At 43.6% G+C, this 25,300-nt stretch overlaps 1 protein-coding gene across 2 annotated transcripts in view; it reads right to left on the bottom strand.

The window, feature by feature from the left end:
* LOC137375625 (short transient receptor potential channel 7) overlaps positions 1-14,813 on the bottom strand; it is a 175,660-nt gene extending 160,847 nt beyond the window's left edge. For both annotated transcript variants that reach the window (XM_068043009.1, XM_068043008.1), the window contains exon 1: positions 14,061-14,813. In XM_068043009.1, coding sequence (XP_067899110.1) covers positions 14,061-14,813 — 753 coding nt within the window. The remainder of the gene's footprint in view (positions 1-14,060) is intronic.
* Between the last annotated feature and the right edge of the window lie 10,487 nt (positions 14,814-25,300).

Here is a 25,300-nt window from a genome sequence, read left to right as displayed (position 1 = left end):
AATTTTCATTCTGCGATGTCAAGCAGTCACTTGGTCATATTTACAAGTACATCAATTCAGCTGTTGCAATTTTATGATCCTGTCATTGTGAGATTATACTTTGGATTTCTTTAATTTACAGAGCTGTGCATGCATCATGGTTTGATTGTCTGAGGCATGAGGCAAAGCTAAGTTCTAAGCTGACTGATTTAGAGCTTATTACTGCCATTAGACCACTAGGTGCTTTCACAATATTTTATGTGTTTTGAATAAAGTAAATACAAATTTTAAATTTGAAAGAACATTTAATCACAATTATAGGAACAAGCAGCTGGCAGAGAGAGCAACTGCTATTCAGTGCAAACATGCAACATATTAGCATTGGCACTAAAGATTTGACAATGTCGCTAACCTCAGTGTGGATATTGGTTCAAGTACTAATATAATAAGATTTAATGCAAAGCTGCTGATTCCACAGCATAGAATGTAAAAGGCATTTAAGGGGAAGCTAGAAATGCACAATGGGGGAACGGAACAGAACGATATTGTCTCAGAGAGAGAGTGAGAGAGAGAGTGAGAGAGAGAGACACCCAGAAAGAAGCCTCACCAAGAAGCTTGTTTCCAGTTAAGGGGCTGGGAGAAATCCAGCAAGGCAGAAGGGAAGCGCCCTGCTATAGAAATCTACATCTTTTTTTATACAGCAGTGAATTAGAGGTGATCCACTGTCTTCAACTGAACTTTTAACCAAGAGAGAAACCTACAAACACCTCAGGCCTGTAACCCACGAGAACTTGACTTCCGAGAGAATTCAACAAGTTTACCATTACCCGCGAAACCTACCCCACTTACAACCACTTACTCATTTTCCTCTCTATCTGTATCGTCGTGTGTGTGTGTGTGTGTGTGTGTGTGTGTGTGTGTGTGTGTGTGTGTGTGTGTGTGTGTGTGTGTGTGTGTGTGTGTGTGTGTGTGTGCAAGTGAACGTGTGGATGGATGTGATTGCAACAATTTCAGGATAAGGCGTATTCATCAATAAATAATTGATTTTCTGTTTTAAACCTACAAGAAAACCTGTTGCTGTTTGTTTATTTCACAAATAAAACACAAAGGGGTTAAACCCCAATAACAAAATAAAACACTTGCTGCGGTGAGGTGGGTGTTGAACAGTGGGAACCACCCAAACCCCTCACCATGTGGCCATAACAAATTGGCGGCTCGTAGCCAGGATCTGAACCGCCAGACAAATGAGAGATTTGGAAAATTGACCTCTAAAATTGTGTAAAAATGAACAAACAGATTTTCTTGTATTCTTCAGTTTTTCTCTATGGTGCTAGAAACAAAGGAGATGGCCATTTGTAGAGCAGGGAGATATATACCAATTTAAGTTAAATAAATTAAGTATTGACAATTTTTAAAAATGTAGAAACAGCGGAAGGAATCACTTCCAAACAAAAAACAAAGAAACCTGAACTAGTGAACCATTTTAAACTTACCCAGAAGAAAAAAGCACAGAACAGAGTCTGAAAAAATAATTCTAGCTGGAATTCAGTTGCAGATGAAAAGGGAAGAAATACAATTGCAGCTGAAAAGAGAGGAAATGCAGTTTCAAAAGGAAAAGGAAGTGAGGGAGTTTCAACTTTAAAAGGAAAGAGAAGAAAGAGAGTTTCAGTTGGAAAAAGAGGAAAAAGTGAAATGGTTTGAGTTACAAAGTCTGCAAACCCAAAATGAAAATGCCACCAGCCACTCAAATTTAATCCCCAAATCAGAACAAAACTTTGATGTACTGAGACACTCAAGACTAATGCCAAAATTTAATGAGGAGGAGGTTGAGTCATATTTTATCTGATTTGAGAAAATAGCTAAATAGCTGGATAAAATGGCTGAAAGAATTTTGGACTCTAAATGCTTGTGAGCTAGTACCAGAAGCATATCGACAAAAATTCAGACACACCAGAAAACACCTGTAGACTTACACTGAATTCAAAAGAATTAAACATATGGCTTTCAATCGCTGGATATGCTCTCTCAAGCTAGAACCCTCATATGAAAATTTGGGAGAAGTAATGTTGATGAAAAAATGTAAAAATAACATCCCAAGTAGTATAAGGACCCATATTGAAGGACCAAGAATTATAAGAGTAAGAGAAGCTGCAATAATGGCCGATGATTATGAGTTAATACACAAACCCCTAACTCAGAATAAATTTGGGTCAAGTAACTCTCAAAGGCTAGCGGAAGGTAGCAGGGATGTAGATGAAGCAGAAATGGGCTCAAGAGAAAAGGAGAGTATCAGTCTCCCACTTTTAAAAGAAAGAACCCGAGTGATAAACCAGTATGTGTCTGCCCTACATGTTTCCAGTATGGCAAATCTGGGCATGTCCAAGCAAACTGTTAGTATTCCAAAAAATCAACAGGAGGTGCTACAGTCAAGCCTGTATCCATAGCTATGAAAGTGGTAAGCATGTGTTCTGACATAATTCAAGAATAACGCACATACTAGAACTTTTTACAAAAAGAAAAACATGACTCCTTTTGTATCCCAGGCACCAAGAAAGGAGATAACCATCCTTAGGGATACAGGATATTTTCAAACCCTACTGGAAGCCATATTTACAGAAATGCTACCCGAAAGCAGAACAAGTACCACAGTATTGGTAAAAGGGTCTACTGGCAAATGCTTGAAGGTTCCCTTAGTTAAAGTCTACCTACAGAGTAAGTTGGTCACCGGTCCCAAATTGATTCTAGATGAACTCCAATCCCATTTGACAACACATAACTAAAATAAATGACATTTGTTTAATGGTACCTCATCCAAAGGAAGGATGATGAAAAAACCTAAACTTAATGAGTGTTACAAGCAATACCAGTTGTAGCAGTTGTAGGATTGAGTAGTGAATGAAATGAGTGCACGCAGTGGTATGACCCTATATCTTCTTTCTTTCAAACAAAGCAACTAACATAAAAAATGAAATTCAAGGAATTCCATTTTTTTCCCTTTTTGGGAGAGGTGTCATGCTTACGAGAAGTGCGATGATGAAAAATTATTGACTAAGACTGAAAAGTTATAAAAATTGACTTTGCCTTTTTAAGAATATGGACAATGCTGAAAAAGATGGCTGCATGTGTATTCGAACATCGCCACACTGTCTGTTTAGAACAAAGAATACCTTCAAAGCTAAGAGGTGTCAATTGCACATATCCTGAAACATTCCTGAATTGAAGGGATTCTTCAGAAACAACAAAGGTATAAAATGGAAACATCATAACCAGACTATTCTCATTCTGAACTCGTCAATAAACACTTTTGAATTAAATGGGTTCTTCTGAAACAAAGAAGGTGTGAAGCAGCCACATCTGAGGCCATAGTTGGTCACCACAGGATGGGAGATCCACAGTTCCCAATAGAGACAAAGGTGTGAAATCATTTTTGACCTCAAAGGTAGCTCCCTGAGGTGGGAGTGGGTGGTGGGGAGACAGAGACAAAGAGAGAGAGCCAGAAAGAAGCCTCACCAAGAAGCTTGTTTCCTGCTAAGGGGCTGGGCGAAATCCAGCAAGCCAGAAGGGAAGCACCCTGCTGTAGAATTCTATAGGCTGAATTCTATTCTCCTGCCGCCGGGAGAGGCAGTGGGTGGAAAAATTGACAGCCCGCACGCCACCATGTTGCTGTGATCTACAGCGTGGCGGCTCAAGATAATGCGCCGGTTGGGCCACCCTCCCCCAATCACGTGGTGGGCGGCGAGCTCTGCGATGCTGGCAATGGCGTCAGCTGCCTGTGTGCAGGCGCAGGCGCCATTTTTAAAGGGCAGCCAGACCTGCCACTAAATTTAAATATTTAAAACCATACACCCCAACACACCACAAAAAAAATCGTCCCTTCTGCCCGCAATAACACACAGATAATAGTTGTCCTCTCCCCCCACCCAAAAGACTTATGTGCAAGACTTGACCTTAACCCCCCCAAACTGTTCAAAGTACAGAGGTCACCCCTTCGCCCCCCTCCCCTACACTATTCATGCACATTTGACCCCGTACACCCCCCCACCCCACTACACTGAATATCCTAAGTAACCCCCTTCCTCACCTCGGTGGTGTCAGCTTTCCCTGGATGGGAAAGTGAAGGTGCGTGAGTGCAGGCCGCCGCTCAGAAGATCCCAGGCAACAGGTAATTTTGCTGACGATTTTAATGAAATGAATTCATTTTCTTAATTTACATATTCAAAGTTGGGTCCCGTCGCCCAGCAGCGGGAGGTCACCACGGAGCTTTGCCACCGCGGGGAAGATCAGGCCCAGCATTCCGGGTGTTGAGGTCCATGGCGGGCCACTGCCGGTACAATCTTCCAACCCCCTGCCACAGATCCTGACGTTGGGACCTCAACAAAATCAAGACCTACATCTTTACTTGTGCAGCTGTGAATTAGAAGTGATCCACTGTTTTCAACTGAACTTTCAACCAAGACAGAAATCTACAAACACTTAAGCCTGTAACCAAAGAGAACTTGACTTCCAAGCGAATTTAACTGGTTTGCTGTGACCACCGAAACCCACCCACTTACAACCACTTAATGTGTGTGTGTGTGTGTGTGTGTGTGTGTGTGTGTGTGTGTGTGTGTGTGTGTGTGTGTGTGTGTGTGTGTGTGTGTGTGTGTGTGTGTGTAAATGAACGAATGCGTGAATGGATGCGGTTGCGACTATTTTGGGATAAGGCATATTGATCAAAAAATAATTGATTTTCTGTTTTAAACCTACAAGAAAACCTGTTGCTGTTTGTTTATTTGACAAATAAAACACAAAGGGGTTAAACTCAAATTGCAGAACATGCTTGCTGCGGTGAGTTGGGTCTTGATCAGTGGGAACCACCCAAACCCCTCACCACTTGGCTGTAACAATATGCTGTTAAGGTTAGATGAATTTGAGTGGGAGGATGCTCATGTGGAACATAAATGCCAGCACAGACCAGTTGGGCCAAATGGCTTGTTTCTGTGTTGTGCACTCAATGTAAAATGTGATCTCCTCTATTATCTTATGGGTAAATTCTCTCTGTGGTGTGGTGTTGAGCCACACAGACCAGAAATACTGCAGATTCAATCCATAAGCTGATCTCAGTAGGGATGCTAAAATTGGCCTCAGCAACTTCAGGTAAGGGAGGGACAAGATCATCTAGGACTCCCACTCCTGATTTTTACCCTGCTGGAACCATGCACAGTTGTTAGGTGAACACAAGATCATGTTGAGCTGTAATGGCTCCTATGGCCAAATAGCATGATACACCATTATCTAGATTTCCACATAAACTATGCTGAGAACCTAGAGGACCAACATTACTCATTGAACCAAAGGCCGGTATGAGCCATCAACCTAAAAACTTTATTAAAAACAGGCATGCAGGAGGCAGGGCATGCGCGGCAGGTGCCTGTTCATATTGTCGCAGGGTTCTTGTTAAATTAGTACTGCCAGCTCATGACCATGAGCCAGGCATGAGACCAGCACTATCTCTGATACAGTGATGGAGGCTCTGGTCCAGGCAGTGAACAAGAAGATGGTGATCTTGGGCCAGATTTTTGTTATTGGATCAGGACCCCAACGATCGGATCATTTAAGTCCCATCCCACGCTGGATCAGCATCACTGATGTGGCAATATTTTTAAATGCAGAATAAGTAATTGGCCTGGGAGTGAGTCCGGCGCCGAAGCGTTGTGGAGGCGATAACAGGAAACTGAATGCAATCCTTAAAGGCAAGCGGCAGCTATAACTGGGCTTGCCATTGCCTATACAAACAAATCACCAGGGATCTCGGAGGGCCTGTGTGGGCATGGGAACACATCTCCTTGAAGCACACCCCCTTCCTGCCCCTCAAACCCCCACAACACCCCCTCACCCCTGGTGTGCTCCTCTGGACTCCGGCTGTCCAGGAGGATACATATGCAGAAGCTCATCCTGGCTGCTCTGTCCAATGTCAGAGTTGCCTGTTCCCATCTGACCACCATCAGCTGGGCCTTGAATATTCACCAGGCTTTCCCATGCCAACCCTAGCTCCCACAGTGATGCCAGCAGGCTCATTTCCCTATCCGGTTTCCTGCCACTCTCCAGTGTGACATGAAACTCTTCCAGCTGCAGCAATATCCACACCGAAACACATCTGAAGCAGCTAATCTTTATTTGCTGCCTCTGAATTAACTTAATCAGCCCTTTCCATAGCCCTCATGGGCCTTCACACAGCTTATGTCTTCACAACCCGTCGTGGTCCCCCCCATGACTTTTTCCTGTTCCCAGGCTTTAAAAATAGCTCCCTGCTCCCGATGAGCCTGTAAATGAGCTCTTTAATGTGCTCAACAGGCACTTAATTGGAGGCAAGCACCAAACCCAGTCCCTCCCTGCCGGTGGCACTTTGAAAATAGCATCACGTTCCAGATTCGGCGGGATCTGGTGCTGGTCTCGGAGAATGCGATATTAAAATTGCACTTGCAACCATTCTTGCTCTCAGTGGGGTTTGAAAATCTGGCCTCTTGTTTCTCCCAGAGGGCACAAAGTCCTCTAGGCAACAACTCTGCTGTCAGTAAGGGAGTTCATGCTAGGATCATAGCTCCAAGAACATGGATATAATACCAAAAGAAATTCAATGACCTAACCAGAGTTGCCAAGGTAAGAATCCTACCTCTCATCTCAATCACTCTCTCGTCCTCTCCTCACACCTGCACAAACTTGTAGCCTCGCTATTCATGATATGGGGAGGCAGTGCCTTAGTTGTAATGGGTGCAAATCCCACCATAGCACATGGTAGAATTTGATTTCAATTAATAAATCTGGAATTAAAAGCTAATCTAGTTTTGATCATTGTTGATTGTTGTAAAACCCATCTGGTTCACTAATGTCCTTTAGGGAAGGAAAGCTGCCATCCTTACCTGGTCTGTCCTACATGTGACTCCAGACCCACAGCAATGTGGTTGACTCTTAAATGCCCTCTGAAATGGCCTAGCAAGCCACTCAGTTGTATCAAACTGCAGGAAAGGAATGAAACCAAACGGACCATCCAACATCGACGTTAGCACTGAAAATGACAATGGCAAACCCAGCCCTGCTGACCCTGCAAAGTCCTCCTTACTAACATCTGGGGTCTTGTGCCAAAGTTGGGAGAGTTGTCCCACAGGCAAGTCAAGCAACAGCCTGACATAGTCATAGTCACGGAATCATACCTTGCAGACTCAATGTCCCAGACACAGCTATCACTATCCCCGGGTATGTCCTGTCCCATTGGCAGGCCAGACCCACCAGAGATGGCAGCACAGTGGTATATAGTCAGGAGGGAGTTGCCCTGGGAGTCCTCAACATTGACTCCGGACCCCATGATGTCTCATGGCATCAGGTCAAAAATGGCAAGGAAACCTCCTGCTGATTACCACCTACTGCGTCCCTCAGCTGATGAATCAGTGCTTACCCATGTTGAATACCAATTAGAAGAAGCACTGAGGGTAGCAAGGGCACAAAATGTAATTTGGGTGGGGTCTTCAATGTCCATCACCAAGAGTAGCACCACTACTGACTGAGCTGGCTGAGTCCTAAAGGATATAGCTGCTAGACTGGGCCTGCGACAGGTGGTGAGGGAACCAACAAGGGGGGAGAATCTACTTGACCTCATCCTCACCAATCTGCCTGCTGCAGATGTATCTGTCCATGACAGTATTGGTAGGAGTGACCACCGCACAGTCCTTATGGAGACTAAGTCCTGTCTTCACACTGAGGGTACCCACCATCGTGTTGTGTGGCTCTACCACCATGAAAGATGGGATAGATTTTGAACAGAAGTAGCAACTCAAAACTGGGCTTCCATGAGTGGCTGTGGGCCATCAGCAGCAGCAGAATTGTATTCAACCACAATCTGTAACCCCATGGTCCGGCATATCCCGCACTTTACCATTACCATCAAGCCAGGGGTCTAACCTTGGTTCAATGAAGAGTGCAGGAGGGCATGCCAGAAGCAGCACCAGGCATACCTCAAAATGAGGTGTCAGCCTGGTGAAGCTACAACACAAAGCCGAACAGCATGCAATAGACAGGGTTAAGCAATCCCACAACCAACAGATCAGATTGAATCTCTGCAGTCCTGCCACATCCAATTGTGAATGGTGGTGGACAATTAAACAACTAACTGGAGGAGGAGGCTCCAGAAACACCCCCATTCGCAACAATGGGGGAGCCTAGCACATCAGTGCAAAAGACAAGGCTGAAGCATCTGCATCCATCTTAAGCCAGAAGAGTCGAGTGGATAATCCATCTTGGTCTCCTCCTGAGATCCCCAGCATCACAGATCCAATTCACTCCACGTTATATCAAGAAACGGCTGAAAGAACTGAATACCACAAAGGCTATGGGCCCTGACAACATTCCAGCATTAGTACTGAAGACTTGTGCTCCAGAACTAGCCGCACCCCTAGCCAAGCTGTTCCAGTACAGCTACAACACTGGCATCTATCTGGCAATATGGGAAATTGCCCAGGTATGTCCTTTGCACAAAAAGCAGGACAAATCCACCCGTCCAATTACCGCCTGATCATCAGCAAAGTGATGGAAGGGGTTTTTGACAGTGCTATCAAGCGGCACTTGCTCAGCAATAAGCTGCTCACTGATGCTCAGTTTGGGTTCCGCCAGGGCCTTTCAGCTCCTGACCTTATTACAGCCTTGGTCCAAACATGGACAAAACAGCTGAACTCCAGAGGTGAGATGAGCAGGACATCAGGACAACATTTGACCGAGTATGGCATCAAGGAGCCCTAGCAGAACTGGAGTCAATGGGAATCAGGGGGAAAACTCTTCGCTGATTGGAGTCATTACCTAGCACAAAGGAAGATGGTTGTGGTTGTTGGAGGTCAATCATCTCAGTCCCAGGACATCACTGCAGGGGCTCCTCAGGGTAGTGTCCTGGACCCAACCATCTGCAGCTGCTTCATCAATGACTTTCCCTCCATCATAAGGTTAGAAGTGGGGGTGTTTGCTGATGATGTTCAGCACCATTTGTGACTCCTCAAATACTGAAGCAGCCCATGTCCAGCTGAAGCAAGACCTGGACAACATCCAGGCTCGGGCAGATAAGTGGCAAGTAACATTCATGGCACACAAGTGTCAGGCAATGACCATCTAAAGCAAGAGAGAATCTAACCATCTCCCGTTGACATTCAATGGCATTACCATTGTTGAATCCCCCATAATCAACTTCCTGGGGGACACCATTGACCAGAAACTGAACTGGACCAGCCACATAAATGCAGTGGCTGTAAGAGCAGGTCAGAGGCTGGGAATTCTGTGGGGAATAACTCACCTTCTGACTCCCCAAAGCCTGTCCACCACCTACAAGGCACAAGTCAGGAGTGTAATACAATACTCTCCACTTGCCTGGATGGGTGCAGCTTCAACAACAATCAAGAGGCTTGACACCATCCAGGACAAAGCAGCCTGCTTGATTGGCACCCCATCCAGCACCTTCAACATGCACTCCCTCCACCACCGATGCACAGTGGCTGCAGTGTGTACCATTTACAAGTTGCACTGCAGCAACTCACCAAGGCTCTTTTGACAGCACCTTCCAAACCCGCGACCTTTACCACCTCGAAGAACGAGGGCAGCAGATGCGTGGGAACACCACCACCTGCAAGTTCCCCTCCAAGCCACACACCATCCTGACTTGGACCTATATCGCCATTCCTTTACCGTGGCCGGGTCAAAGTCCTGGAAATCCTTTCTGAATAGCACTGTTGGTGTATCTACACCCCAAGGACTGCAGCGGTTCAAGAAGGCAGCTCACCACTGCCTTCTCAATGGCAATTAGGGATGGGCAATAAATGTTAACATTTCCAGCGACACCCACAGCCCCTGAACAAAAAAAAGTCCTCTCCCCCTCTTCCCCTCACTCTCCTACAATCACTGTGCTACATTTCACTCCACTATCTTTTTCACCTACACACACTCTATACTTTTGACTTTCATCACAATTGTAACCCTCACTTTCCCACACAGTATACAAACTATTCAACTAAGACAGGCACACTATTGTAACCATCACTACCTCACATCTTACACATTACATATTTGACAATGACATATATTCTCTTAAAACTTCATCAGGGTGTCACTAACGCACCCCCTTCTCTTTTGCAGGGGAAGGTTGCGCACAACTTGAGAGGAACCTTAACCTACCTGCACAGCCTATCTTATGGAAAAAACATGCTGGTCATCATGCGTAGGCAGAGTCATGACTGTGGTGAGTGGCACTGCTGGAAGAAATGTTGAACACAGCTACAGCACACATCCTTTATTTCCCTTTTTACTTCAACTTTACTTCAACTTTACTTCCCTTCAAAATAAATGCTAATTCTTGTCCTACAGCCCAGAGACTGACGCCATGCATATTTTAGAAGGTAGGTAAGGTAAAATTACTGGCCACAACAGTGAACGGAGGAGCTAGGGCAGGGGGATAGCACACCACAGGTGTTAGCGTGCCAGGGGGCAAGGTCATGTACTAGCTCTGCTGCAGAGGACTCAAGTGCTGATTGCGAGGGCCCAGGCTACCAAAGAAGGCTGATGGAAGTACACCAGGAAATGCTAGATGCATTGGGCAGCCTGCCAATGAGTTTGCACATACTAGAGCTCAGAGCTTGGAGGCATCCAGCTACAACTTGTGTCAGACCTTCGTACAGGGCGTGAGACCATTCTGACAGGAGCCTTCTGAAGTTCCCTCAATGAAAGCTCACTAGCCTTCCATCTTCAAAGTTGTAGGCACTGAGATACTTCATAGGAAGACTAGGATAAGTAAGCAATCAAGCTCAGTAGATGGCCACTGTATTATTGTAAAAGGGTGATTAGAAATTATTCCTGTTAAATATTACACCCAGATGGAATTGAGGTGTTGGACAATCTTTGTTTTGTTCTGGATTTGGTGTTGGTGTGACTATTTCTATTGAAGTATGAGCAAGGACCATAAACCTGGATAGAAAAAAGTCAATCGGATGGTGGTAGTAAATATGGTGGTGATAAGAATTGTGGGATTGTTGATGTACTGTGATGGGAGGGATGATTCATTTAAAGCATTCTTGGATGAGCTGCTGTGGCAGCAAGGGGCACTGGTAGTCGATGTTCCACTTGCTGTTCCTCCTTCATTCTGCTCTTCCTTCTCCTCCTCCTTTTCTTCCTACACTTCCCTCTACACAGGTGATGGTAATGGGTAATCCCTTATTATCGCAAAGTTATGCAGCATTCAGCAAACGACCACAAATATAGATACAAGCTCAGGGCTGTACATCCAACCTCCTCCTGAACAATCCAGGCAGACAGATTGTTGCTTGAACACACCAACTATCTGCTCGATAACCTTTCTAGTAGTGGCATGGCTGTCATTGTAGTTGACTCAGGGTTCCTGACAGGAGTTATGAGCTGTGCCTGATGGAGGTAGCCCTTGTCACCCAGTAGCCAGCCTGTGACCTGCTGACGTGGTTGGTATAAAGGTGGCAGTGGATTGGTGCATGATAAATAAATCATGACTGCTGCCAGGAAACCGGGCACACACCTGCATGATGTGCTACCTTTGATCACAAACAAGCTCGATATTGAGGAAGCAGAAACTCTTTCTATTCAGAAAGATGTCAGCATGGTGATGGGCAGCATGCAAATCAATGTGGGTGTAGTGCATGGCACTTTGTACCCTGGTGAAGCCTTGTTCTGCTTCTCTCTGTTAATTGGGAAAAAGATGTAGGTGTCCTTTCTGGAGTAGAGAACCCTGATACAATGATGAACTGCAAATTGGAAGATGCCACTGATGTCACCAGCTGCAGCTTGGAAGGAACATTTTTCATAAAAGTTAAGGGTCATGGTAACCTGACAGCCACTTGCCATACTGTCTATACCCTGGTTCAAGGCTTGAGTTGTGGTTGCAGAAGGTAACATAGCCTGATGATAGCCTCCTTTGTAGCTATCCGAGACATTTCTCCTCAGTGAAATTAAGGTAGGAGGAATGTTCCTTGAAGACCTGCTGTGGGCATGGCTTCCTGTGCAGTGACCTCTTTCTCCATCTTTTGTCAGCTGCTCCTGTTCTATCCTGTGGTCTTGGCTGCTTGTCTACTCCTTCAATCCCAAAAGCAGACCTCCCCATGAATGCAGGGAAACTGTTTTGAAGACAAACAAAAGAGTCCAGCCGATCGAATATTTGTAGCAGAAGTCAGCAATCAATTGTAGAAGCCATAAAATAGGCCAAAAAACATTCAGAAGTTAACCAGCAGCCTAAAAAAGGACAAACCAGCAACTAACCTGTATGTAGTGGATGAGCCATTTAAATAGCGCTATTGAAGGGTCCTTGCCATGTGTTGCTGAGCAAGTTCATTACCTCATGAGTCGAGCACTGATGCAGCCCAATTTCACAAAATTAATTCCTACCTGTGTGGAATCCTCATTTAAAAATTTTAATGATCGTTTTTAAAAATTATTTTGGTGTGTGCTCTGAATCCCTACAGAGGAGCACAAGCCAATTTGGCAGGGACCATGCATACGGCACCAATGAATTTATAGGCCCCCATTTTCAGGAGAGAATATATAAAGTTAGAAGAAAATTAAAAATAAAAATCTCCCTGCCAAATCTACAATAACACTAGAAAAACTTGTTGGCTATGCCATCCTTCAGTAAAGTACATTCATTATCGAGGCCACAAAACCTTGCAATAACAGCCAAAACACAAGTTACTACACTAATGTATCAAAATATTTGCATAGCTGAAAGATACATTTCCAGTAGCCAGTGTAGAAAAATGTTAAAGGAAGGGGTACACAGCATTGCTAAGTGACATTGAACTAGTAGTACTGAAAGCTGGATATTAAACAGACATAATAAGGAAGTAATTTATATACAGGACTAAACCAGCAACCATTAGCTGTGCAAGAAGGAACTAAGACTTGTGAGCAACATCAACATTGGATATCAGAGAATACTCTCTAGAATATCCTGAATATTTGACTGAAGCAGAACTAGTTATGATGTATTTATTAAAGCTAGTAGGCCAGACTTTACCAGGAAGGTCTTTTAGGGTGGATCTGGGATGGGGAAAACTTCTCATTTCTGCATGGGTTTACTCCTGACTGTCCCAAATCATGGGGTCGGGGTAGTAACATATATTTGGGCAGGCAGCTGTGCTGTTTCTGGCACACTTGGAGCTCTTGTCTCAGCAGAGTGCAGAATGGGTGGGAGGGATATCACGACAGCACTTTGCCACAGTGGTGCTTGTGCCTGCTGTAGATAACAAATTTTAAAAAGCCTCTGTTTGAATTTGCTTCTTTCTGAGAAACTGGCCTTTGTAAATTTGACAATTTCCACCTCTGTCATCATCAGGCTGTAGCAAGCAAGTAGATCTACTCCATTGCAGATGTACATTGTGATTGGGGCAAATGTGGTGAAACTGATGGGAATTCCAATGGGTGACATCATTCTGCCAGTCTTGCCTTTTTTAGTGAAATCCACAGGGATTATGGCAAATGCTAAAAACATTTGTCTCTGTTTCTTGTGGGACTTTTAGACACTCAAAACAAAAACAAAAAGGGACAGAGACTTCTTGTAACTTGTTGCCATGGTCTGATTTCTTTTCCCTCCCAAACAGTTAATGTCACCAGGAAGCTCTCAGGGCTGTAGAATTTCAAACCAAGTGCCTTTTACATATCAAATTTTATAACATATATTCAGTTTCAAAATTAAATAACAAAGCCTATCTTTTCCAATCTAGTAAAACAAACAATTTGTTTAGCGCTAAACTTTATTAGCCAATTTTTACTTTGTATTATGGACTACATCTTATTCAATTTCAAATGCAAACATTTTATAACGATAGGTAGATTTCCCCACAGATTATCTGTCGTAATATAATCACAGCCCCAGTTTAAAGTTTTAACCTTTCGTCTTGTTCACCCACCAGAGAATATATTACAGCTACAAGGCTAAATTGACAATAATGGAAATGCCTTTCCAATATACATGTTCCAAAGAGCACTTTTAATCCATATATTCGGCAGCAAAATGGACCACATGGAGGATGTTTAAAGGAACAAAAATGATTTACCTTAAACTCTGTTTCAATATTGGCTAATTGTGCCAGTTCATTACTTAGTTCCAGAGCCGTAAGTACCGGGTCTTCACTCGACAGAGACAAATGAGCGGCACTTGCTAATCCCTTGTATGCATTCATCCTCGACCTGGAATGGCTAAAAGAATCTCGTTTTTGTTTCTCAGCACACTCGCTGCATTTGCAAAAATAGTCATGGGGTTTCTCAATGCGTGCACCCTTCAGTAGAAGTATATGTACAATCTCATATTCCTGGCAATGAGAAGCAAGAATAACAGGAGTGATGTCTTGGGAGAAACGTGTACCATCCTCGTCGTAGGCATAGAAATCATCATCCCGAAGTTCTTGTTCAAGAGGGCTGATGGCCAAACGATGTCCTTGGGCAAAGGCTGAATGATTTAAAATTGCTTCTACTATCCTCACATAACCTTTGCTAATTGCCAGCAGTAGTCCATCACCAATCCGCGCAAGATTCTCTTTTTTCAAAAGAAGCTCTGTTACTTCTAAATGTTCATTTCCCACTGCAAGTTGTAAAGCATTCTGCCCCATGTAGTCAACACAGTTGAAATTCAAAGTCTTTGACTCCTCCAGCATCTTGCGTACCACTGGTATATTTCCATATTCTGCTGAATCCAGAAAGCGTTCCTCTTCTAGTGTCAAGTTTTTACCCCTCTCATTGAACATATAGGCTGGACCTCGGGTGGCCTGTCTCCTTCCCTTCTCACGAAGGGTTGTGTGCCTCCGGTGCATGGCTTGAATGTCGCTGCTATTCAAACTACAAAAGAATAAAAGACATAGAAGAATACACAGATATTGCATTTGCTAGCTACTAGGAGATGTGAATAAAAAGCCAAAGTGACAATTAATATTTTGGAAAAAAATCAATAAAATCAAGCTAGCAACATGCTGAAAGCACTAAAGTACTTTAATTGGCCATTAATGTAATTGCTTTTACATCAGTGAAAAGTAGTTTAGGATGAACATTGATGCAGATCTGATCATGCAATTCATAAGTCTCAGCAGCCATCTAACTATGAATACATTAAAAGAAAAAACAGTGAGAACAATTTCAGAAGGTAGCTATGGGTTTCAGATCTATTGCATTGCACTGCTGTCCCATGTGAATCCAAGCTTAAAATGTCATTTTGAATATATTAAATTTTAAGAGAGCTGTGCTCCCCTGGTTCTCTCCTGATAAAACTTATTTGGAATTCAGAAATGGTGAGTAGAGCTCAAGTACTTGGTGGTTTAAGACATTTCCTTTTTACTTCCCTAAGCTGGATTCTAACCCAGGCCAAACTGATGGGATAAAAGCTGCAATGGATGTAATGGGCTGAAGCATATTAGGCGGAAACTCTGAAGATTAGGTACTGTAGAGCATTTGGCCATCTTACCCTCTTTTTCCAATGTCGTTGAACTTTCTCCCACACATTCTCTGCATGATAACTTGGTGTTGAAATTCAACTGCCACTGCTTACCTTTGCCACTAAGTACTAACCTATGCCACTCTCTGTCTCTTTCTCCCCTTCTTCCAGACTCACCATGTGTTTTGGACCTAGCCAAAACTGAAAATATGGAGGACTGTTCTCTGGAACACTATCACTCACTCTCGCACGTGCAAGCACCAGCACAGAAATCAGTACATTTAATACTTTAGAGAGTTTGTTAGAGGGGTCAGCATTGGGCAAATCACTGAGCACAATTGAACAGGAGCAGACTGAGATGGAAAGGAGTGCTCAGGAACCAGCTTTCCAGAGGGTAGGTTTGCATCGTAGCCCTACTGTAGAGGGCACAGATGAAAACTTGCAGGACCAAGCCGATAAGAGATTGACAGAGCTGTAAACCAGCAACTGCTTAATGCATTGGACTGCCTGACTGCTTGTGTATAGTGTTGCACAGTGTGGAGGAACTGACCTCCAACTTGTGTGGAGTCCTTGCAAATTTCATTAAAGCACTGCAATGAACCATGGAGTGTGTGGTCACTTCTATGCAGACTGCAGTGGGCATCTCAATTATCTGTCTTAGCTTGCCAAGCTTGGAGGACAGCATGGATAGGAGTCTCCCGATCATCATATCACTGCTACACTGTTCTCTTGCAGAGCAGTGGGAGCACGAAGGTGCAACCCCATGCAAGTAGCAGTGGCACATGGGAGAGGCCTATTCTGAGTTCTCTCAGGGTGATAGTACATCTGATTCTCCAGCACTCACTTGAGCAGTGCCATAAAGCCATCTGGGAGAGACTATTCCGACCATAGTTAAGTTGCTGCAGTCTGCAGTGGGCCATTTTTGTTATGAGCCCCTTGAGGTCATCCATGATGTCCATTTCAAGTGCCTTTATTGGATGTGTATCAGCTTTCAGCCTCCCAAGTTATAGAAAACCATACAAATATATGAACATACAAACATACGAACATATGAATTAGGAGCAGGAGTAAGCCACTCTGCCCCTCGAGCCTGCTCCACCATTCAACAAGATCATGGCTGAGCTAATTGTAACCTCAACTCCACATTCCTGCCTACCCCCGATAACCTTTCATCCCCCCTTGCTTATCAAGAATCTATCTACCTCTGCCTTAAAAATATTCAAAGACTCTGCTGCCACTGCCTTTTGAGGAAGAGAGTTCCAAAGACTCATGACCCTCTGAGAAATAATTTCTCTTCATCTATGTCTTAAATGGGAGACCCCTTATTTTTTAAACAGTGACCCCTAGCTCTAAATTCTCCCACAAGGGGAAACATCATTTCCACATCCACCCTGTTAAGATCTGTTAGGATCTTATGGCCAGAATTTTACGGTGGATGGATGGGAACTGGACTCCGACGTGAAAGTTGGTGGTGAACCCGCTTCCGCCTAGCCCGGGGATCCGTCCCGTATTTTACAGATCCCCAGGCTTTAATTGTCCCGAGGCGGGAGTTCCACACACTTGAGGGAGGAGGACCCGCCTCAGTGAGCTGCTGGCCAATCAGCGGGCCGGCAGCTCTCAGTCCCAGCAGCACCACCGGGAGGAGTGGCCACTGCTGGGACTGCAGCCCAGCCAACGCCATAGATCGAGGAGGGGAGGTAAGTAGGGACATGCCTCACCAGGTAGATCGGTCCTTCCCTGGTGAGGCTGGAGTGGTCATTTGTGGGGAGGGGGTGTCTTGTGCCCAGGGGTGGTTTGGGAGGCAGGGGCGGCCCTCAATTGGGCACCCTGTGCCCAACTGCCATGCCACCCTACCGGGGCGTGGAAAGGCCGGCAGCTATCGCTGGATGGCCTTTCACATCCCCAGCACGCCCACTTGCCACGGGTAAAATACCCGTGGAGGCGGGCGAGGGCCCTTAAGTGGCCGTTAAGTAGCCACTTTAGTGCCTTGATTGGCCTTGGGCGGGCGGACCATTTCCCACCCCCCCCACCCGACGCCGTAAACTTGTCCGGAGGTGGAAGCAGGGCAGTAGGCCTCCCGGAGCCTGCCACTCAATTTTACGCCGCCCACATGCCACCATCCGACCCGCTGTGGCAGCGTGAAATTCCGGCCTATATGTTTCAATCAAGTCGCCTCTTATTCTTCTAAACTCCAGCGGATACAAGCCTAGCTTGTCCAAATTATCCTCATAAGACAACCCGCCCATTCCAGGTATTAGTTTAGTAAACCTTCTCTGAACTGCTTCCAACGCATTTACATCCTTCCTTAAATAAGGAGACCAATACTATACACAGTACTCCAGATGTGATCTCACCAATACAGTATAACTGTAGCAAAACCTCCCTATTTTTGTATTCAATTCCCCTTGCAATAAACGATAACATTCTATTAGCTTTCCTAATTACATGCTGTACCTGCATACTAACCTTTTGCGATTCATGCACTCGGACACCCAGATCCCTCTGCATCTCAGAGCACTGCACCATTTAGATAATATGCTTCTTTTTTATTCTTCCTGCCAAAATGGAGAATTTCACATTTTCCCACATTATACTCCATTTTCCAGATCTTTGCCCACTCCCTAAACCTATCTATATCCCTTTGCAGCCTCCTTATGTCCTCTTCACAACTTACTTTCTTACCTATTGTTGAAGGGTATTCCTAAGTGCAGAGGCACCTGCAGTAAATATCATACTGTTTAAATGTTATTTGAGTAACTAGTAACATATAATCTTAGTGAACAATGAAGAGGTTGCAGGCATCATGGGGCTTAGCCAACTTGACCACATTCCACACAGGAGCTGAGTAACATAAATTCAAACAAAGACTTATTCAATGGAAAGCAGATGTCCTTGTGGAATGCTGACAAAGATACCAGCCTGTAACAAGGTTAAGATAAGGTGGTGTGCGTACATGAGAACCAAGGATGGGAACTAGAAAGGAATGGAAAACATCATGAGTAATCCACTATCTGTCCGTGGGTTGGTCATGCAGCCCCTTTCACGCCTGGTAACCGCTTCTATTGGTCTTTAATAATCAATGTATATAATCTGTAATCATTATGATTGGACCATGTCCAGCCAGGATGGGTTAGATAACTGTTGAAAATGTATAAGTATTGATGATTTTTCTTTGTTCGGTGGAGAGGCATCTGGACAGACCAGTGACCTGCTCCCCGCCGGCGTAACTTAAATAAACTGTTTGACATTGGAGTCGATCTGAGTGTCGAGTGATTCTTCTAGATTCATTCCCACTAACAATTGGCGTAGTTGGCAGGATCAGGTGTAAGTCAGCTCTTCTGTAACCCCGATCCCAATAAGGGGCCAAGGGGGAGTTGGCCGGAACCTGATTCTGAACTTGGGACGAGCAGGATTCGGCAGTCATTTGATCCCATCAGGAATACCGGGTGAGTATATTTAAAGCTTATCCTGGGGCCGGGTGGTGTTCCACGACCGACGAATGCCAAATTTGTGAACAGGATCTGACCAATGGTCAAACGGTGGTAGGTAGTTCGTTAAGATACGTAGGGCACTGTCGAGGAGGGTTTGGAATATATATATCCGTATATATATCATAAGCTTGTTGTGTGAAATACTGACAGACTTGTGACCCGACAGTTAGCCAGGAGACAGTCTACTACAAGTTGCGCTAGATTGAAAGTGGACCTCTGAGAGTAGATTTCTAACGGTTCTAATCCTACCCAAGCCTGGCCAGTGAAAAGATGGAGCTCGAGCGGGGACCAGAGGGTTCCATTATGTGTTATTTGGCAGTTAAGAACAAGAAACTTATCGATAAGATGATTAAATCTAATTGGAAACCCCACCACCCTGCCGCAAAACAACGGGAGTAGTGACAAAAAGAAGAAAAACATTCACTATGTTTATGGCAGAGTGACATAAAAGACTATGTTTTACAGTAAAACAAGTTACTGTCTTTGATTCGAATGTGTGAATGTTGGAAGTGTCCACGAATGAATTGAATGTCCCTGGGATGTACAGCTTGTGTTCTGTAGAACTTGTGTTCTGTAGAACTTGTGTTCTGTAGAACTGACTGTCGTTAACTCTTTGTTGTCTGGCTTTAATGTTGAAAGCATGAGTCTATTAAGTTGTTTGGAATTGAATGAGTGTGAAAAGTGATTGCTGAGTGTGTTCATTTCAATTTAAGATTGTGCAGTCAGGAATGGGATATAAACTTGAATTATATTTTAAGTTAAAGTTTTATTTTTTAAAGTTGGTTTTGCAACTGTGAAAAGGCAATGAACAATTTTCCAAGAGATAAGCTTCAGCCTTGAAGGTCTGAAGATGTCTGGCAGAAGTCCAATTTGAAAACATTGCTTTAATTATCGCTACCGCTTTATTTTGTAGTCTAAACTTGAAGACATGTTTTACTGACGGTTTTTAAGTAGCAAGTGTCAAGACAAAATTGGATATTGTTTTAAGGGAGAGAAGGATAAGCAAAGGAGATAATGGGAAAGATTAAAGTTTGTGTAAGGAGCTGGTGTTAAGTCTTTTGTTATAAGAACGTTAAATAACTTTTTCTTTAGTTTTTGGTTTTATTACAGTCATTTGAAAAGGCGCCTGAAGAAAGAAGAAAAATGACGTAATTTACCTATCCTTAAAAAAAAAGCACATGCTATTCTGTTCTGTGTGTAGTTAATAAGTATTATAAGTTAATAAGTTTGAGTTAAGTTTATACGATTAAGGTTAATTGACCTGTTAAGTTGAAAAAAAAATTCGAAATTTCATTTATGACCACAATGAACTTTCAAGTTTAGCACGTCAAGTTTTGGGGGAGTCTTAAGTTCCGGACATAGGACTCACTCATATTACATTGGCAGTTTTGATTTTTAAATATTTATTGCAGTGAATTGGAATTTGGAATCATCCTGGTCGTATAAAATCCTTGGACTAGAAATCTCTTACAAAATATGCTAAAAGTTTGGAAACAATTGGAGTTTAATCTAAAATGCTGTCTTTCCTGATGGAGATAGTTTCCTTTGAAGTTGATAATGTTACTAAAGATTTTGTTGTTTGAAAATCCTAAGGATACCAAAAAAACGTTTAAAATGGAGTTTAGTTCTTTTCGATAAGAAAAAAAAGGGTTACGTAAAGCGACGCAGCGGAGAATGCTTTGCTCCGCCCCCTTGGAGACAAGCAAAGAAATTAACCTTGCTGCAACTATCTTTATCAATGAGACAAAGTGCTTGAGAAGGAGAAATAGTTGCAAGCACTTCTGTCTTTAATGTAAAAAAAAAATGCAATATCACCAAGTCTGGGCATAAGAAATTGGAATCGATAAACAAAATTAAATTGGTATGAGTGATTATTTAAAGCATTCAAAGGGAAATTTACTGTTATTTGAATTTGGAATAATCTGAGATGTCGAAAATCCAGTTTAATTTGGCAAGTTATTTAAGGAATTAAAATGTCATCTAATGTTAAAAAAAACCACAAACAACATACAGTAATGCCTGGAATCAAACGGAAATGTTTGATTTCTGTTTTAAGGAATTATGAATATTAATTGTAAAGGTCCTCCAGGGCTCAAAATGAAATAGAATTATAATTAATGGGAATTGGCGATCAGATCTGGTTGATGCAAGAGCTAATAAAGGAATTCTGGGGATAAACAATTGTGAAATTAGAATTCAAACAGCTAAATTAATATAGTGTGAAATTTCCAAGAAGCCTAGAATTTTCCAGTGAAAGATAGTTTTCTCTTGCCTATGAGTTTTTTTTAAAGAGAGCTACATTTGAAAGTCTGGCCATAACCTGAGACATCAGGACCCTGCAGGGGGAGGTAAGCAAAGATCTCAGATAGACACCACCAGCGACCCCCTTTCCCCACCGCTGACATTTGCTCTTTTGATAAGATCACCTGAGAGTTCAGAATATGTGGCATGACATTGGAATACCAGTGTAAGTGTGCAGATGTGATTTGTTACATGGAGAGCAACTGAACTAATGACAGGAAGAGTGATGAGACTGTCAAGGTATGTCGTAGCAGGTAGTGAGGAAGTAGGACCCGCGAGAGAAAGGATTAAAAGATTTGTGAAGGAGCTGTGCGGGCAACTGTATGAGCTGAGGCAGGAGATTCTATAGAAACAGATATGAAAGAGGAACAGACAAAGGTGCCTGTTGTGGGAGACAAAGTAATGGTAAAGGGAAGGGCCGATGGAAACACTGGTCCCAACTGAAGGTATATAAAGACGTTCGAGAATGGAATGTTCGGGGGACTGGGAGTGGTGATGATGTTAACCGGAGTCTGGGTAGTATTCAAATGGATCACCACTCAGGCACGAGCGCAGCGTGCTCAGATGCAAATCCGACGGCAGCACAGACACAAACTAGATGAGATAGAGATGGTACAATTATAAAATGACACAGCTATTAGCTCATAAACAATAGAACGTTTTCGGCCCACACAGGTGAGGAAATGAGTAGACCAGGAACTAACACCTGGTGATGACCAGGTCATTCTGTTTGAACCCCCAGATTAAACATCCAAAGCGATGAAACTACAGTGGACACTTCGACTCTGGGAACTCATGATACTGGGAACTCTGAGATTAATACAAGCACAAGAGAATGCTGATGCACCACTGAAGCTACAACAAACACAGGAGGAACGTAACTACATGAACTATGGGGCTTTGTATAATTTCACTGATGGTATATGTATCCCAGCAGCCAAGGACTGGAGTAGAGAGAAAGCTTATTTTAATGCATGGTTACAAGTCCACTCGGGAAAAGATAAAGTATGCATACAGTGCTCTACTGATGCAACAAGAGTCAGCTGCATCCAACAAAGTGAAACAAAAAAAACCTGATAGGTGCGCGTTCGGAATATTATGCGCACCACCTGTCGGAGCTCAGCCCATGACTACCTATAGAAAGGGGGTGGGATTATGTAGGTATTATGAGGAGGTGGGTGATGTTTTCCTCCCCCTCCGACACCACGCCCCGTATTAACCACCACCCAACCCGAGAAATTGCCATGCCCTACAATCACTAAAGGACCAGAGAATGGAATTGTACTTTTTAACTAAGGTGAAATATTATATGACAGTGAGATTGTGCCTGTCCTGATCAATATCTCAGGCATACAAATGCTGGAATATTGTACAGAACAGGTGAGAAATATGTATAGTGTATTAAGTAAGATTGTAATGCAGCAGGCTGCTGATGCCATGGGGGCCACTAGAATTAGAGGCCAGGATCAGCTTTATAGAACAAAAACGGGAATAGTTAATGATGTTGCTCATTGGACATACAAGGTGTAAATGAAAAGGTGGAACGACTTAAAGGAGTAATGAAGCAGCTCTTAGAGAGAGCAGAGGAGAATCAGGTCAATCTGGGAGAGGAGGGCATGGGAATACAATTAGATGGAATTACGATATTAGAAGCCCATGCCAAAACCATCAATCACCTCATCGATAGAGAAAAGGAAGATGCCGGAAAGCTAAGGCAGGGACAACTCGGTCACGCTTATGGCTTGTGGATGGTGGGACAGACACGACACAACCTCAATCAGATCCAAAGTGGGGAGGTGCCCGATTGGATAGACAGCCCACATCTGGCTCGGCTAGCCGAGAGAAAAGGGACACTGAACAATTGTACCCCGAAAGGACTCACCAGAGTATACCCAGTGATCCCAGATTGCGAAATGGGCAAAGCTACGGGAGTGGGAATGGTCCTGATGATCCCTATAGTCACTATAGGGACTCAGGGCCATTTCCCCATTACCAGTTGGAAAATATTGGGGTCGTACGGGGTAATACCTCCCTCCGCTACTATTTAACTGAAACCTCTGCCATACTCAGAAACAATACACTATATGAAACCTCCCTCATGGGATGCAAGCAAAGGGGGGACTTACAGTATGTTTTCACCCAGTGGGACAGGGAGAACTGGATGAATGTGGGTTCAATCGAACCGACGGTTGTGTCATAGAGATCATACCTGCCCCCATGCATTTCGCCAGAACAGGCTACGGAGGTAAAGGAAAATATTGCGTCTCCACCACAGAAAGTTCCTACCGTTACAATGACCTGCAATGTCCTATCCCACATCCAAACCTTTGCTTTACGCCTTTACGACCAGTCACTATAGGACAAGCTCGAATCACTCAGGTTCAGCGCAGAGATACCGAAATCATTAACGTCACCGATCATGACCACCTGCAGGATTATGAGGAGCCAGAACAGGCCCCCATCCCACACTTAGCTGAAGTATTAAGGGAATTAAGGCTCAGGGTGGGTCAATCCGTTAAGCTTCACCACCAACTGCAGACAAAAATCAAAAATCTGGAGAAAGATACTGATACAGAATTGCAGAACCAGAGTTGGTGGAAGAAGATTTGGGATTGGGGGATGAATGTGAACATCCACCCCTGGATTTAGATAGTATCACACGTACTGGTAGGGATACAGTTGATCCTGGCCAAAGCATGGGGCATACTGGCCTGCCGATCACGCAGGAAATATGTACAACGAAAGAGGAAAAAAACCAAGGCAAAGGGAAGAAAGGTGATTTGCCTGTCCGGAGGACAGAGTCAGTTGAATCACCTCAATTTGATCTAGAACGACCGGAATTCCTGAAATCATGTGACTGGCCAGCACGTCTGAGGCAGGGAATACCAGGCGGTTTAAAAGAAAAGGGTGGTAACGAGTAGTGTCGGTTAAGGAGACTAGGGCTAGTCTCCTACCGAAAGGGGGGATTGTTGAAGGGTATTCCCAAGCACAGAGGCACCTGCAGTAAATATCATACTATTTAAATGTTATTTGAGTAACTAGTAACATATAATCTTAGTGAATAATGAAGAGGTTGCAGGCATCATGGGGCTTAGCCAACTTGACCACATTCCACACAGGAGCTGAGTAACATAAATTCAAACAAAGACTTATTCAATGGAAAGCAGATGTCCTTGTGGAATGCTGACAAAGATACCAGCCTGTAACAAGGTTAAGATAAGGTGGTGTGCGTACATGAGAACCAAGGATGGGGACTAGAAAGGAATGGAAAACATCATGAGTAATCCCAATCTGTCCGTGGGTTGGTCATGCAGCCCCTTTCATGCCTGGTAACCACTTCTATTGGTCTTTAATAATCAATGTATATAATCTGTAATCATTATGATTGGACCATGTCCAGCCAGGATGGGCTAGATAACTGTTTGAAAATGTATAAGTATTGATGATTTTTCTTTGTTCGGTGGAGAGGCATCTGGACAGACCAGTGACCTGCTCCCCGCCGGCGTAACTTAAATAAACTGTTTGACATTGGAGCAGACCTGAGTGTCGAGTGATTCTTCTAGATTCATTCCCGCTAACACCTATCTTTGTGTCATCAGCAAATTTAGCAACGATACATTTGATCCCTTCATCTAAGTCATTTATATAAATTGTCAAAAGTTGAGGCCCCAGCACTGATCCCTGCAGCACACCACTTGTTATAACTTGTTAACCAGAAAATGACCCATTTCTGCCTACACTCTGTTTCCTGTTAGCTAGCCAATCTTCTATCCATGCCAATATGTTAGCCCCTCCACCATGAACTTTTATTTTCCACAATAACCTTTGATGTGGCACCTTATCAAATGCCTTCTGGAAATCTAAGTACAGTAAATCCACCAGTTCCCCTTTATCCATAGCACTTCTTCAAAGTTACTTCTTCAAAGAACTTCAATAAATTGGTTAAACATGATTTCCCTTTCACAAAACCATGTTGACTCTGCCTGATTACCTTGAATTTTTCTAAGTGCCCTGCTATAAGGTCTTTAATAATAGCTTCTAACATTTTCCCTAAGGCAGATGTTAAGCTAACTGGCCTGTC

The sequence above is a fragment of the Heterodontus francisci genome, chromosome 12 (assembly GCF_036365525.1).
Source record: "Heterodontus francisci isolate sHetFra1 chromosome 12, sHetFra1.hap1, whole genome shotgun sequence".
Taxonomy (NCBI): Eukaryota; Metazoa; Chordata; class Chondrichthyes; order Heterodontiformes; family Heterodontidae; genus Heterodontus; species Heterodontus francisci.
The sequence above is the reverse complement of the archived record's forward strand: the minus strand, read 5'-3'. Positions and strand labels throughout refer to the sequence as shown.